This window comes from Oryx dammah, unplaced genomic scaffold, assembly GCF_014754425.2.
Source record: "Oryx dammah isolate SB20612 unplaced genomic scaffold, SCBI_Odam_1.1 HiC_scaffold_19, whole genome shotgun sequence".
In the NCBI taxonomy this organism is placed as follows: Eukaryota; Metazoa; Chordata; class Mammalia; order Artiodactyla; family Bovidae; genus Oryx; species Oryx dammah.
This window is the reverse complement of record NW_024070203.1, coordinates 48,520,678-48,536,462: the sequence shown is the minus strand read 5'-3', so window position 1 is coordinate 48,536,462 and position 15,785 is coordinate 48,520,678. Positions and strand designations below refer to the sequence as shown.

Below are 15,785 nucleotides of genomic sequence, written 5' to 3'. Positions count from 1 at the left end.
TAGTAAAAGGACCCCTGATTTTTTAGCTGGGTACATCATGCCCAGAGCAGATGACATTTTTCATGACCCTTTACAGCTCAGCGTGTCCACGTGGCTAAGTTCTGATCAATGGGATACAAGTAGAATTGTGTGTATGACTTCCCAGAAGTAACTTTAAAGAAAGGGAGAATGCCTCTTCCTTTTCCCTTCCTTCTCTCTCTAAGCTGGAGCTCAGTTTGGCATTTTTTCAGTTGTGGAGAATGCCTATCATATCCAAAGGTAGAAGAAGTCGGATAGTAAAGTCCCCATCTGCTTTTTCTTTGTTTTGAACACTCACTACCATTCATCTGAACAATTGCAATAATTTCCTCATTGACCTTCTCATTCCCATCTGCCTTCTAATATTGCTCAAGTTAAAGCAATGTTTTAAAATCTTTAGGCCTAATCCTTCAACAGCTCCCTCTGTTTATAGCTATGGCCTCCAAAATAGGTGCATGAACCCCAAGATACAATCCATTTGAAAAGAGAATAGAATTCCTGTTGCATATATAATTTACATTTCAGAAATTTCACCTAGTAAGTACTCAGTAAAGGCTTATTGAATGAATTAGAGGAGGGGCTGACCAACTCTAGTAAAATATGTATAGTATATATTTTAGACTTTATGGGCCACTGTTGCAGCTACTCAGCCGGACTTATTGTAGGCCAAAGGAAGCTGTAGAAAATAGGTAAATGAATGGACTCTTGTTTCTTTGTTCCAATGCACATTTATTTACTAAAACACGTAGCAGGTTGTTGTATTTCATTCAACATATCCAAAATTGTTATTTTAACATGAAATCAACACAAAAATTCTTAATGAGATATCTTTGCATTCATGTAGTCTTTGAAATCGGGTGTGTATCTCACAGCACATCTCAGTTCCGACTGGCAACATTTCAAGTGCTCAGGAGCCACCTGTGGGTGATGTCTGATAGACAGCACAGGTGCTGACACACATCTTTTTCTGCCTTTGAACGTGCCAATCTCATTCTGGTCTGTGGCCCTTTGCACTCACTTTCCATGAAGAGCACTCTCCCTTGCTCATCATCTTCACACATCTCTGGCAACTTCCTGCCCGTTCAGATCTCAGCTCAAGATCACCTCATCTAGGAAGCCGCCTCTACCACCCCATCTGAAATACTCCTGCCCCTTGGCATACTACCGTGATGAATTCCAGTCAGTCCTCATTATTCACGGATTCCATCGTTTGCTAGTTCTCCCACTCATTAAAGCTTATTTGTAATTCCCAAATCGATACTTAGGCATTCCTGCTCATTTGCAAACGTGCAGAGTGGCAAAAGTCAGGGTTGGCTGACATGTAATTCCTAGTGGAGGTCAAACAGGACAATGCTCTGTCTTCTTGTTTCACCTCACACTACAAACAAGTGTCCTTTTCACTGTCTATTCAGGGTCATATTTTTCACACTATGGTGCTTTTTGTTGATTTCACTATATGTGTCGTACTCAAGTGCTATATATTGTTCTTAAGTGCAGGAAGACCATGCTGCATCTTACAGAGAAAATATGTGTTAGATAATCTTCCTTCAGGCCTGAGTTATGGTGCTATTGGCAGTGATTTCAGTGTTGATGAATCAACAATATATATATTAAACAAGATGTCTTTAACAGAAGCATACTCAAAAGAATGTTGTATATTGATGGGTTGATTTTCTGTATGGTATAAGATAAGGGTTCAACTTCATTCTTTTGCACTTGGATATCCAGTTTTCCCAACGCCATTTGTTAAAGAGACTATCCTTCCCCTGTTGTGTATTCTTGGCATTCTTGTCAAAAATCAGTTTACTATATATGTATGGGTTTATTTCTGAAGTCTGTTCTGTTCCACTGCCCTATATGTCTGTCTTTATGCTGGTGTTATATTGTTTTACACACTACAGCTTTGTGACATCCATCTTTTGAAATCAGGAAGTTTGATGTCTTCAACTTTCATCTTCTTTTTCTGGATTATTTTATATCATTTTTCTAGACTATTTTGGTTATCTGGGGTCCTTTGTGGTTCCATATTAATTTTTATTTATTTAAATTGAACTATAGTTGATTTATAATATTAGTTTCAAGTGTTCAGCAAAGTAACTCAGTTATACATATGTATATATATCTTTTTTCAGTTCTTTTCCATTTTAATTTATTATAAGATATTGAATATAGTTCCCTGCACTATACAGTAAATCCTTATTGTTTATCTATTTTATATATGGTAATGTGCATGTGTTAATCCCATATTCCTAATTTTTCCCTCCCTCTTTTCCCCTTTGGTAACCATGAATTTTTTTTTCCTATGTCTGTGAGTCTGTTTCTTTTCTGTAACTAAGTTCATCTATACTTTTCTTTTAGATTCCACATATAGTGATATTGCATAATATTTGTCTTTGACTTACTTTAACACTTAATGTGATAATCTCTAGGTCTATCCATGTTGCTACAAATGGCATTCTTTCATTCTTTTTATGACTAAATAGTATTCCATTGTATGTATGTTCCACAACTTCTTTATCCATTCCTCTTGTTAATGGACGTTTAGTTTGCTTCTGTGTCTTTGCTGTTGTAAATGGTGCTGCTGTGAACACTGAGGTCTTTTCTTTTCGAATTAGAGTTTTCTTTTCGAATTAGAGTTTTCTCCATATATATGCGCAGGAGTGAGATTGCTAGATCACATGGTAATTCTGTTTTTAATATTTTAAGGAGCCTGAATAACTGTCTTCCATAGTGACTGCACCAATTTACATTCCCACTAACAGTATAGGATGGTACCCTTATCTCCACACCCTCTCCAACATTTATTATTTGTAGACTTTTTGATGATGGCCACTCTGACTGGTGTGAGGTGATACTTCACAATAAACTGTGGAAAATTCTGAGAGAGATGGGAATACCAGACCACCTGACCTGCCTCTTGAGAAATCTGTATGCAGGTCAGGAAGCAACAGTTAGAACTAGACATGGAACAACAGACTGGTTCCAAATAGGAAAAGGAGTGCGTCAAGGCTGTATATTGTCACCCTGCTTATTTAACTTCTATGCAGAGTACATCATGAGAAATTCTGGACTGGAAGAAACACAAGCTGGAATCAAGATTGCCAGGAGAAATATCAATAACTTCAGCTATGCAGATGACACCACCCTTATGGCATAAAGTGAAGAGGAACTCAAAAGCCTCCTGATGAAAGTGAAAGAGGAGAGTGAAAAAGTTGGCTTAAAGCTCAACATTCACAAAACAAAGATCATGGCATCCGGTCCCATCACTTCATTGGAAATAGATGGGGAAACAGTGGAAAGTGATTTTGGGGCTCCAAAATCACTGCAGATGGTGATTGCAGCCATGAAATTAAAAGACGCTTACTCCTTGGAAGAAAAGTTATGAGCAACCTAGATAGCATATTCAAAAGCAGAGACATTACTTTGCTGACTAAGGTCTGTCTAGTCAAGGCTATGGTTTTTCCAGTAGTCATGTATGGATGTGAGAGTTGGACTGTGAAGACGGCTGAGCACCGAAGAATTGATGCTTTTGAACTGTGGTGTTGGAGAAGACTCTTGAGAGTCCCTTGGACTGCGAGGAGATCCAACCAGTCCATTCTGAAGGAGATCAGCCCTGGGATTTCTTTGGAAGGAATAATGCTAAAGCTGAAACTCCAGTACTTTGGCCACCTCATGCAAAGAGTTGACTCATTGGAAAAGACTCTGATGCTGGCAGGGATTGGGGGCAGGAGGAGAAGGGGATGACAGAGGATGAGATGGCTGGATGGCATCACTGACTCGATGGACCTGAGTCTGAGTGAACTCCAGGAGTTGGTGATGGACAGGGAGGCCTGGAGTGTTGCGATTCATGGGGTCGCAAAGAGTCGGACACGACTGAGTGATTGAACTGAACTGAACTGAATAATTAGAGATACTGGGCGTCTTTTCATATGCATTTTGCCCACTTGTATGTCATCTTTGGAAAAACGCATACTTGGGTCTTCTTCCCATTTTATAATTGGATTGTTTGTCTTGTTGATATTGACTTGTATGAGTTGTTTGTATATTTTGGAAGTTAAGCCTTGTCAGTTGCATCATTTGCAAATATTTTCTCCCAGTCCATGGATTACCTTTTCATTTTGTTTGTGGTTTCCTTGCTGTATAAAAGCTTATAAGTTTGATTAGGTCCCATTTGTTTACTTTTGCTTTTATTTCTCTTACCTTGGGAGACCGACTTAAACATTGCTACAAGTTATGTCAGAGAATGATTTGTCTATATTCTCTTTTCGGAATTTTACAGTGTCATGTCTTATATTTAAGTCTTTAAGCCATATTTGATTTATTTTTGTGAATGATGTGAGTGTTCGAACCTCACTGATTTACAATCCATATGAATTTTTGAATTGTTTTTACTACAGTTTTGAATTGTTTTACATTGGAATTTTGATAAGGGTTGCATTGAATCTGCAGATAATTTGTTTTTAGTGTATAGAAATGCAAATAAATGACTTTTGTTTCTTGATTTTGTATCCTGCAACGTTCCTGAATTCCTTTGTTAGTTCTAAGTTTTTTTTTTTTTCTGGTAGAGTCTTCAGAGTTGTATATGATCATGCCATCTGAAAACAGGGACAGTTTTACTTTTTTTCTTTCAAATCTGGATACCTTTTCTTTCTAATTGCTAAGGCTAGGACTGCCAGTACCACGATGAATGGAAGTTGTGAGACTGGGCATCACTACCTTGTTCCTGATCTTAGAGGAAAGCTTTCAATTTTTACCTTTGATTATGATGTTAACTATGGGCTTTTAATGTATAGCCTTTTTTAATGTTGAGATAATTTCTCTCAGTTTCTAGTTTGTTCAAAGTTTTTATCGTGAAAAGATGTTGAATTTTATCAAAAGTTTTCATGCATCAACTGAGATGATCGTGTAATCTTTAAAAAAATCTCTCATTTTGTAATGTGATATATCATTAGTCAATTGTGGTATATCAAACCGTCCTTGCATCTCAGAGACAAACTGCATTTGGTCATGGTGCATAATGGCAATATTTTTGAAGGAATCTTAAGTATTACATTGTCTTGTAGATTATTACTTGCTTGATGGAGAAGGAAATGGCAACCCACTTCAGTCTTCTTGCTGGGAGATTTCTATGGACAAAGGAGCCTGGTGGGCTACAGTCCATGGGGTCACAAAGAGTTGGGTGCGACTGAGTGACAACACACGCTTGCTGTTGGATTTTAAACTGTTTATGTTGCCAAATACCTGTAACCTTGAATTTGAAAGAACTCATTAAAATATTTAGAAGAAAAAAGCCTTACAACTTATTTTAGCTATATTCTTGAAGGCCTCTTGCTTTAAAATCCCAAGGATCTGTATTTACATGTTATAAGTAAACTTTTCATTTAAATCTATATTAATATTTACTTTATATGATGGAAAACAAATTTTAAAAATGTATATCTCTGATTCCTTTTTTTTTCTTTTGTATTTTGTATTGTGAATCTGATGCAGTATCTCACTTTCATCAGCACTGTTGAAAGAAGAAGAAATAATGCCAGTGCTGTCTCCTGAAATCAAATTTGAGCCTCCTAATGTCACCAGAAATACCCTTGATGGTTGTTTTCTTTTTGAGAGTAGTTGGAGGAAAGCAGTGTTAGAAACACAAAAGATGAGGAAAGGTAACTTCCATATTTACTTATTTTACTTAATAAAGTATAGAAGTTGTGCCTCGAATTTACATATACCTTTTTAAGCAGTCAACAGACGTTAAATAATTCTTGTAACATTTACGTAAGAAGGATAATACCTTAGGCTTATGGAAAAGAGAAATGGAAGCAGATTAGAAATAATTTACTGAAGGTATTTCTGAAAATCACGGTAGAAACATTCTGAAGACCTATGCTTGGTTATCAGTGTAGTACTGTCTCTGTTGGATCATACTTCTTTTTATAAGTAGTGTTTATTTTTAAATACCTCATGTTGTTTTTTATATTTTAAGAAACCCAAAATTTTAGCGGAAACTTTTTGTATTAATAATTCTAACCAAAATTTTACTTTTTGAGTGAGTGATATGGAAAGTATCTTATATCTTATAGTTGCTCACTAAAGACTAAACTGAGAACTTTCAACCTGTATACGAATGTAAAGCTTCCCCCTTAGTTTCAAATATAATTGTATTTCCTATTTATCCTGAATTCTGCCTTCCTCTTTCTTAATGGAGATATAATTCTTGAAAACAGCAAAATTCAGACATTTTTTTGTGTGTCGCTATGTTGTCAATGTTGCCTCTAGTGTCCCAGTAAAGGTACTCAGAAGACACCAGTTTGTCTGTTCTCCTACCTGCACATCTAATTGCTGAAAAAAGACTACGATTTTTGATGAAGAGAAACTATTTTTTTTCCAAAAGAAAAAAATCTAAGATTGCAAAATGGCATTTTAAGCATATAACTCCAGTCCCATTAAATACTATTTCTATTTCTGTGCTAGATTTACTTAGTAGAGAAAGCTTAAAAAATAATTCTCTATGTTTAAAAGTCATCCAAACCTTTAATCTCTTAATCTGCTTTTTCCACTCACTGTCATCATTTTGAACTTTGCTGTTGTTAACATTTTGACAACCTGTTTTACCAGTGATGCATGAGGTCAGTAGAAGCAGCCATCTTGATACTTCAGATGTCACTGTTTATAGGTTTGGTGTGGAATTTTGCAGAGAGAAAATTAAAATCAGTGCCTGAGAAGGAATTCTTTTCTCTCTCATTGCTAGCTCAGATAATCCTATATTTGTGCCGTTTGATTATCACACAAAAGTAGGAAGCCGGAAAGATTTAAAGTAGCAGATGTTATAAGACTCTTGAAAGTACTTTTAAATTCTTTTAAAACTAATTTTTATTAAATAAATAAATTTAATAATTTCACAAATTTAAATTAATTTGCTTTATAATTTTGTGTCATTTCTACTGTACAGCAAAATGAATCAGCTATACATATCCATACATCTCCTCCCTTTTGGACATCCTTCCCATTCCAGTCACCACAGTGCATTAAGTAGAGTTCCCTGTGCTATGCAGTATGTTTTATTAGTTGTTCATTCTATACATAGTATCAATAGTGTATATGTGTCAATCCCAATATCCCAACTGCTCCCACCCCCATGTTCCCCCTTGGTATCCATATATTTGTTCTCTGTGTCTGTGTCTCTGTTTTGCAAATAAGATCATCTATACCACTTTTCTAGATTCCACATATATATGTCAATATATGATATTTTTCTCCTTCTGACTTCACTCTGTATAGAGTCTCTAGGTCCATCCACATCTCTACAAATGACTGTTTTGTTCCTTTTTATGGCTGAGTAATATTCCACTGTATACACATACCATATCTTTAAACATCCCGCTGTTGATGGACATTTAGGTTGCTTTAATGTCCTGACTATATACTGCTATGGATATTGGGGTTCATGTATCTTTTTGAATTATTATTTTCTCTGGTTCTGTGCCCAGTAGGGGGATTGCTGGGTCTCTTTTTAAGTTTTTTAAGGAAGCTCCATACTGTTTTCCATAGAGGCTGTATCAGTTTATACTCTCACTAACAGTATAAGAGAGTTCCCTTTTCTCGATGACTGCTCCAGCATTTTTTGTTTGTAGGTTTTTTGATGGCCTTCTGACCACTCTGAGGTGATTCCTCATTGCAGTTTTGATTTGCATTTCTCTGATAATTAATGGTGTTGAGCATCTCCTCATGTGTTTGTTGGCCATCTGTAGGTCTTTTTTGGAGAATAAGCTATTTTTCCATGTGAAGGTATCTAATGTTCTGGGAATTCTGGTTGACCCAGATAATGAAGGCAGAGGACAGTGATGACTCAGGGAGATCTGTGAAGCTCTCCTTCCTCCTTCTATTATTTAGCCCCATAATGAGCTCTTCTCTACTGTCCCTATCCTAGGAATTGAAAGATATTCTCTTGGGAAAGATGTTAGCTCAATTACAGTAGCTTAATTTTATTTTCTTAATGACTGATTTAGTGTATGTGTTATACACTTTCATTTATAGTAAAAGAAGTTATATACATTTAATCAAGAAATAATACAGATGGTTATAATACTATTTTAAATTAGAATACATGGCAGCATTTGGGCTAGAAGAATTCAAAGAATGTGTCAAAATGCCATATTTACCAGGATTGCAAAATTGCCAAAAGAGCGTAAGTTCCACTCCACTAGAGTTTCATAGAAGACTCCTGCATGCTGATACTGAGGTGCCTCCTGTCAGGTAGGTCATTTCTACTTGATTTTCTTTTGTTGAATATTTATTTGAAGTAACACTACTGAATACAGAGATTTTTCTGGCTAGTGAATCTAACTCTTGCCAACTTTTTTTTTTTTTTTGCATAAGGGATTTAATTTTAAAAAATCTCAATTAGCAATTTTATTCAGTCTGACCAGTAGGTACTTTTTTCTGTTTTCAGGTAACATTGCCAGAAAGAATTTAAGAACTAACTTAAAAAAAAAAATCTTTATTGCTCTAGCATAGATTGCTCATGAGAATACTGAAAGTTTTAGCAATATAAATAAACAAGATCTCTACAATAGGAACCGGCTTCTGTACCCTGAATAGAGAACCTTGTTTCATTTCTAGTTTGATTGAAGTGGTGTGAGAGAAAATTCTGAGTGAGAATTCAGTCTAATGAAGACCTTGTATTGCTATCAGATGAAATGAGTTTGTCAACCAGAAAAGTCCCACTGACTTTGAATTCTGGCATTTAAAAACATTATTATGAATACCTTTCCTTCTACAAATCAGATAGCATTAAAAGAAAACTTCTTTCTCCAAAGGGACCTAAAAATGAGTAAGATAGTCTCATACCCCATTTGGTTCTTGCTTTTATTTTTTCATGAAGTATCTGTTGAATGTGTAGTACTCATTCACTTTGCCAGCCTGAAAAAGATGAAGCATTTTCTTTTGTTGAATATTTATTTGTAGTACCACTGCTGAATGTAGAGGTTTTTCTGGCTAATGAATATAATTCTTTCTTGCCAGTTACTCTCTTTAGTGGAAAATGCAGATTTTCCTATTTTCTCCTGCTGTAGTGAGCTTCAAAGACATTTAGTTATACATAGCACACACATAATTGGAATTTTAGAATATATACCTCTTGAGTTTTCAACTAGTGTTATTGGTCTTGTTAATTACTCTTGAAGTAAATTTTTGTAATATAAAGAACTAGAATATACTAAAGATGAAAAGTTGTAGATAGTTTATATCTGACTTATGAAGATAATTTGAATTTTGTAGAAAATCTGGAGAAAAAAATAAAAACAATTATTTGATAGCTTACCCATTTTAACATACCCATTTTTATTCTTAGAGCTTCTCTTCTATCATCCTCTATTTTCATGGATTTTTATTTAAGTTGTGATTTTAGTATAATTCCAATTTTTTATTCTGTCCCTTTTTACTTAATATTACATGTGTACAGTTTTTCTGTATCACTACATAATCTTCAAACAGTCCTTACTGGCCACATTATAAAATATTTCGTTGTTAGATTCATAGTTTATTTAATTTTATTTAATTTTCCTGTCATTGCTTTGACTTTTTTCACTTTGTAAATGACACCATAAATGAACAATAACACACATAAAGCTTTTGCCATTGTTTTAAATATCATCTGAGGACAGACTGTCAAGCTATAAAATATAAAAACCCAAATCATACTTTCTGAAGTGGGATTATAATGAAATAAGGCAGATAGTGAACGACAGGGAAGCCTGGCATGCTGTAGTCCATGGGCTCACCAAGAGTTGAATGCAACTTAGCAACTGAACATATGCAGAAGCAGAGATGGCAGAAGAGAGACAGTGAGTTGCTAGTGGAGCAGATGGTAGCAGTTAAAAAGGATGGATGGCGGGGATGTAGAAAGAAGAGAGACCACTGGAAACACGCATGTGAAAGCTACTTAAGGACAGTGAGTTTCTTTTATTATCAAGATACCTGTTTCCCTGACACTCAGCTCACCCTCCAAGTAAAAGTGTGTAGGGCTGCCAATGGCCTTGGCCTTGTCTCAGTACAGACCAGTCTTCTTTCAATCGCATGACCATCTTAAAGAAACTGCAAACCCAGAAAGCATCTCCTGAATTAACCCATTTGATCTTTAGATTTTAAGTCTTCATTTGGCTTCCTACCTTTTTCATCGGATTTCAGTTCATTATTTTTTTCATTTACAATTAGGCTGTATGTGAAATGATTTCTTAATATTTTACATTAACTTGAGTGTGAATTTACTTACTTTAATGAAGAATAATTTGAATTTATTATATTCATGTTATGACAAGTGTTTTTCAGACACAGAACGGAAGAGTAGTGGCTAAGAACCATGCTCTTTACGAAGTGCTTGGTGGACGTAAATATTATTTATTTTTCTGTGTCTTTATTTTAGCCATTCTACTGAGAACATATCAAGTTGCCTACAAGTATTTTATTCTCCTCTACATATTGCACAACGCCCTGTGAAAGGACAGACTTGGCAAAGCAGGAAAGTACTCATTTTTGTCTGTCTTGTATACAATCCCATACCCTTAAAAAAAAAAAAAAACTCTGTATATATGGATATTTGATTTTATACTCTGATAAAAGTTTAATGTGCTTTTAAGTTTCTTTAATGATAAAATTTTTCAGTGAATTGCAAGGTGATGTATTTTGGTAATGTAATTGAAAATAGTCCTAGAGGTGAAGTGCATTTAAAAGTTACAGTTGACTATTCTGCATATGATATGATAAACTGCCACCAGCTGTCATACTAGCAGACCTGAAGCAATGATTTATGAGTTTAATTCTATTAAATTCTATTAAATTATGAAACACACAATATGACCTCTCAACTCACCAGTGTTATCTTTAAAAGTTCCATGCAGCCAAGCACAAGATACTTGTTCTGATATTGGATACTGTTTTTTTTAAAATGAATGTTCTGTGTTTTTGAGGATGTGACGCTAGTGGTAAAGAGCCCATCCGCCAAGGCAGGAGAGTAGGAGAGGCGGGTTCGATCCCCGGCTCGGGAAGATGCCCTGGAGAGGGCATGGCACCCACTCCAGTATTCCTGCCTGGAGAATCCCATGGACAGAGGAGCCTGGCGGGCTGCAGTCCACAGGGTTGCAAAGAGTCAGACACAACTGAAGCGACTTGGCACAGGCATGCACAAAGCCCTTCACACTAAGAAGATTAATCATAGAATTTCAGTTATCTCTCAGTAGGCGCAAGAGAATCTGAGGAGTATCCTTAGGGACCACTAAAAGCTTATTACATAGCAATCAGTAAGGCTGGTCTTGAGTTCCAACCTCAGTGTAAGTACTAGGTATACTTATCTCAACTGTACCCATATTTGATGTCTAGGAAGGGTGATGTTGCCATGGTAATAAGTTGCTATGATACCTCCAAGCAGCCATGGAAGCTGACCTTGTTTAGTGTACTACATGGATTAAGAATGAATATATGTTTTGATTGGATAGAGGGGAAAAAAAGTTATAGCTGTTTTGTAAGTTTAGTGTACTTACAAGAAATTTGGAATGCTTATGGATTAGCTTACCTAGAGCCAATTTGGTCATGATGTATTTCCTCGAATAACTTACTCATTATCTAGGTTTATTCATAGGAACAGAAGTTGATTATGACAAAATTCTGATGGTGGTAATTAATAGGTAAAATGAGCACAAATAACTGATAGTTGGTATCTGGCTTAAAAAGAGTGAAAAGGCTGGCTTAAAACTCAACATTCAAAAAACATGGCATCCAGTCCTGTTACTTCATGGCAAATAGATGGGGAAACAATGGAAACAGTGAGAGACTTTATTTTCTTGGGATCCAAAATCACTGCAAATGGTGACTGCAGCCATGTAATTAAAAGACCCTTGCTCCTTGGAAGAAAAGCTATGACCAACCTAGATAGCATATTAAAAAGCATATTAGTTTGCTGACCAAGGTCTGTCTAGTCAAACCTGTGGTTTTTCCAGTAGTCATGTATGGATGTGAGAGTTGGACCATGAAGTAAGCTGAGTGCTGAAGAATTGACGCTTTTGTTGAACTGTGGTGATGGAGAAGACTTTTGAGAGTCCCTTGCACTGCAAGGAGATCAAACCAGTCCATCCTAAAGGAAATCAGTCCTGAATATTCATTGAAAGAACTGATGCTGAAGCTGAAGCTCCAATCCTTTAACACCTGATATGAAGAACTGACTCATGGGAAAAGACCCTGATGCTGGGAAGGATTGAAGGCAGGAGGAGGAGGGGATGACAGAGGATGAGATAGTTAGATGGCATCCCCACTTGATGGACATGAGTTTGAGCAAGCTCCAGGAGTTGATGATGGACAGGGAAGCCTGACATGCTACAGTCCATGGGGTCTCAAAGACTCAACTGAACTGAACTGAACTGGTATCTGGCATGTCTAAATATTATGCTAATTAATCTTAAGTCCCTTCCTCTAGCATTCCCTGAATCATGATTAGTGATAAGTTCAGATAAAGGTGGGAAAAGGATGACATAGCACTCACCCACTGGTAAAATTTATTAGCAAAACCAAGATACTGAGTTGGTTCATATCTGCTTCTGATGGGGATATTTGTGATGGGAGGATTTTCCTTCCTTTAAATGTTTATTTAATTTTATATGATGATCTTCAGCAAGTGAATTTCACTGAAAGCAAGCTTCTTGTCTCAATGTATTTTTAAAAATTAATGTACCCTGGATTTATGTAAAGTGAATTTATGATAACATATAATTTTAGGTTAAAGAAGACTAAGCCCACATGTACTGTGACACCACTTCAGGAGAAATCAAAAGGTAAGCTGGGTCATCTTTTTCTCCTACGACTTGTCTTATGAAGGGTGTGAAAATACTTACCTTTTTTAAAACTTCCTTTCTTTCCACTGACTTAATTGTCTTTGTTTTGTTAATCTTTCTTATAAGCTGTGCTTGTTTTATAAACTTAAGTGCATGTTGTGTTCACTTTATCATGTCATGTTGGAAGATGGAGCAAATAAACAGTACCTCTCAAAATGAGAAGGCACCTTGAGACCAAAAACCAAGGCAGACAGTGCCATTTAATCAATGGATCAGCTTATTATATGGTGACTTACTCCCAGGGTGGGAGTTCCAGGGTGAACAATGACTTGGAAACATCTGTAGCTGCATTCTGCATTACCGAGTGGCTGTTGGGACAAATTTATAGTTAACCTAGCGTATGGGAGTATATGCTTAGAAATGGGAAGAACATTCCTAAGTCAAGATTTATGAATGGGTAACTATTCTCATGGGTGCCAGGAATATGTCAGGGAAGGTCTTCATCATTGTTTGGAGACCACCTATAACCTCAGATATGCAGATGACACCACCCTTATGGCAGAAAGTGAAGAGGAACTAAAAAGCCTCTTGATGAAAGTGAAAGCAGAGAGTGAAAAAGTCGGCTTAAAGCTCAACATTCAGAAAATGAAGATCATGGCATCTGGTCCCATCACTTCATGGCAAATAGATGGGGAAACAGTGTCAGACTTTATTTTTTGGGGCTCCAAAATCACTGCAGATGGTGACTGCAGCCATGAAATTAAAAGACACTCCTTGGAAGAAAAGTTATGACCAACCTAGATAGCATATTCAAAAGCAGAGGCATTACTTTGCTGACTAAGGTCTGTGTAGTCAAGGCTGTGGTTTTTCCTGTGGTCATGTACGGATGTGAGAATGGAACTGTGAAGAAGGCTGAGCGCCGAAGAATTGATGCTTTTGAACTGTGGTGTTGGAGAAAACTCTTGAGAGTCCCTTGGACTGCAAGGAGATCCAACCAGTCCATTCTGAAGGAGATCAACCCTGGGATTTCTTTGGAAGGAATGATGCTGAAGCTGAAACTCCAGTACTTGGGCCACCTCATGCGAAGAGTTGACTCATTGGAAAAGACTCTGATGCTGGGAGGTATTGGGGGCAGGAGGAGAAGGGGACAACAGAGGATGAGATGGCTGGATGGCATCACTGATTCGATGGATGTGAATCTGAGTGAACTCCAGGAGTTGGTGATGGACAGGGAGGCCTGGCATGCTGCGATTCATGGGGTCATGAAGAGTCGCACACGACTGAGTGACTGAACTGAACTGAACTGGTCCTTATGATTTGTTGTTGTTTAGTCACTAAGTCGTGTCTGATTCTTGCAGCCCCATGGCCTGTACCTCGCCAGACAGTATGAAAAACAGTATGGAGGTTCCTCAAAAAAATTAAAAATAAAGCTACCATGTAATCCATCAGTCTCAGTACTGGATATATTTCCAAAAGAAATGAAATCCATATCTCAAAGAGATCTGAACTCACATATTCACTGCAGCATTATTCACAATACCTAGGATATGGAAACAACCTAAGTGTCCATTGACAGATAAATTGATAAAGAAGATACAGTATATATATATACCCAATGGAATATTATTTTGCCATAAAAAATAAGGAAATCTTACCTTTATAACAATGTGGATGAACCCAGAACACTTTATACAAGTGAAATAAGTCAGATAGAGAAAGACAAATACTGCATGGAATCACTTATATGTAGAATCTTTTAAAATGTCAAACAGAGACAGGGTAGAATAGTGGTTATCAGTAAATGGGGACTGGGGAAAATGGGGAGATGTTTTGGAGATATAATGTACAGCATGGTGACTGAAGTTAGTAATACTATATGGTGTATTGAAGTTTGCTGAGAGAGTAGAATTTTAAGTGTTCTCATCTCCTTTCCCCCTCAAAAAGGTAAACAAGTAAGATGATTGATGTGTTAATTAACTTAATTGTGATAATCATTTTACAATGTATATGTATATCAAGTCATCAGTGAGTGAGTGAGTGAGAGTTGTTCAGTCGTGTTTGACTCTTTGCGATCCTATGGACCATAGTCTTGGAGAAAGCAATGGCAACCCACTCCAGTACTCTTGCCTCGAAAATCCCACGGATGGAGGAGCCTGGTAGGCTGCAGTTCATGGGATCGAGAAGAGTCAGACATGACTGAGCGACTTTACTTTCACTTTTCACTTTCATGCATTGGAGAAGGAACTGGCAACCCACTCCAGTGTTCTTGCCTGGAGAATCCCAGGGACGGGGGAGCCTGGTGGGCAGCCATCTATGGGGTCACACAGAGTCGGACACGACTGAAGTGACTTAGCAGTAGCAGGGCCATAGTCTGCCAGGCTCCTCTGTTCGTGGAATTCTCCAGGCAAGAATGCTAGAGTGGGTTGCCATTTTCTTCTTCAGGGGATCTTCCCAACAGAGGGATCCAAACCCAGGTCTCCAGCATTGTAGGCGGTTTCTTTACTGTCTTACCAGGGAAGCAAGTCATCAGTGGTATATTTTAAACATATACAATTTATATCATATATGCCTCAATAAAATTGGTAAAAGATGGAAAACAATATATCATAGGATTAGTAAAATGAAAGATAGAGCATTATGAAAGTACCCAGTTAAAGTGAAGAGAGAAAGATAATACAGAACAGAATATGCAAAGACAATATGTGATAAGATAAAACTACTTTACACATATATAATTCTAATTCCAGATTAAGAGGAGCAAGAGAAAGTGAGACAAGCAGTATTTACTTACTGGCTGAGAATTTCCCAAGCTGACTAAAAAATACCAAACAGTGGATACAAAAATTCTATGAACGTCCAGCAGAATAGCAACAAAGAAAATCATAGTTAGTCACATCATAGCAAAAAGGCTAAATATTTTTAAAAAAAGAAAAAAAAAGTTCTCTTCTGGAGAGC

At 36.8% G+C, this 15,785-nt stretch overlaps 1 protein-coding gene across 2 annotated transcripts in view; it reads left to right on the top strand.

Moving 5' to 3' along the window:
- The window catches only part of CUNH8orf89 (chromosome unknown C8orf89 homolog), a 30,411-nt gene that overhangs the window by 7,706 nt on the left and 6,920 nt on the right, over nt 1-15,785 (top strand). The window contains exons 2-5 of one of the 2 annotated variants that reach the window (XM_040262027.1): nt 5,509-5,675; nt 8,112-8,265; nt 10,433-10,528; nt 12,775-12,830. In XM_040262027.1, the coding sequence (XP_040117961.1) occupies nt 5,549-5,675; nt 8,112-8,265; nt 10,433-10,528; nt 12,775-12,830 (433 nt within the window). In that variant the 5' untranslated portion in view covers nt 5,509-5,548. The remainder of the gene's footprint in view (nt 1-5,508; nt 5,676-8,111; nt 8,266-10,432; nt 10,529-12,774; nt 12,831-15,785) is intronic. The other variant, XM_040262028.1, reaches the window with a different exon arrangement.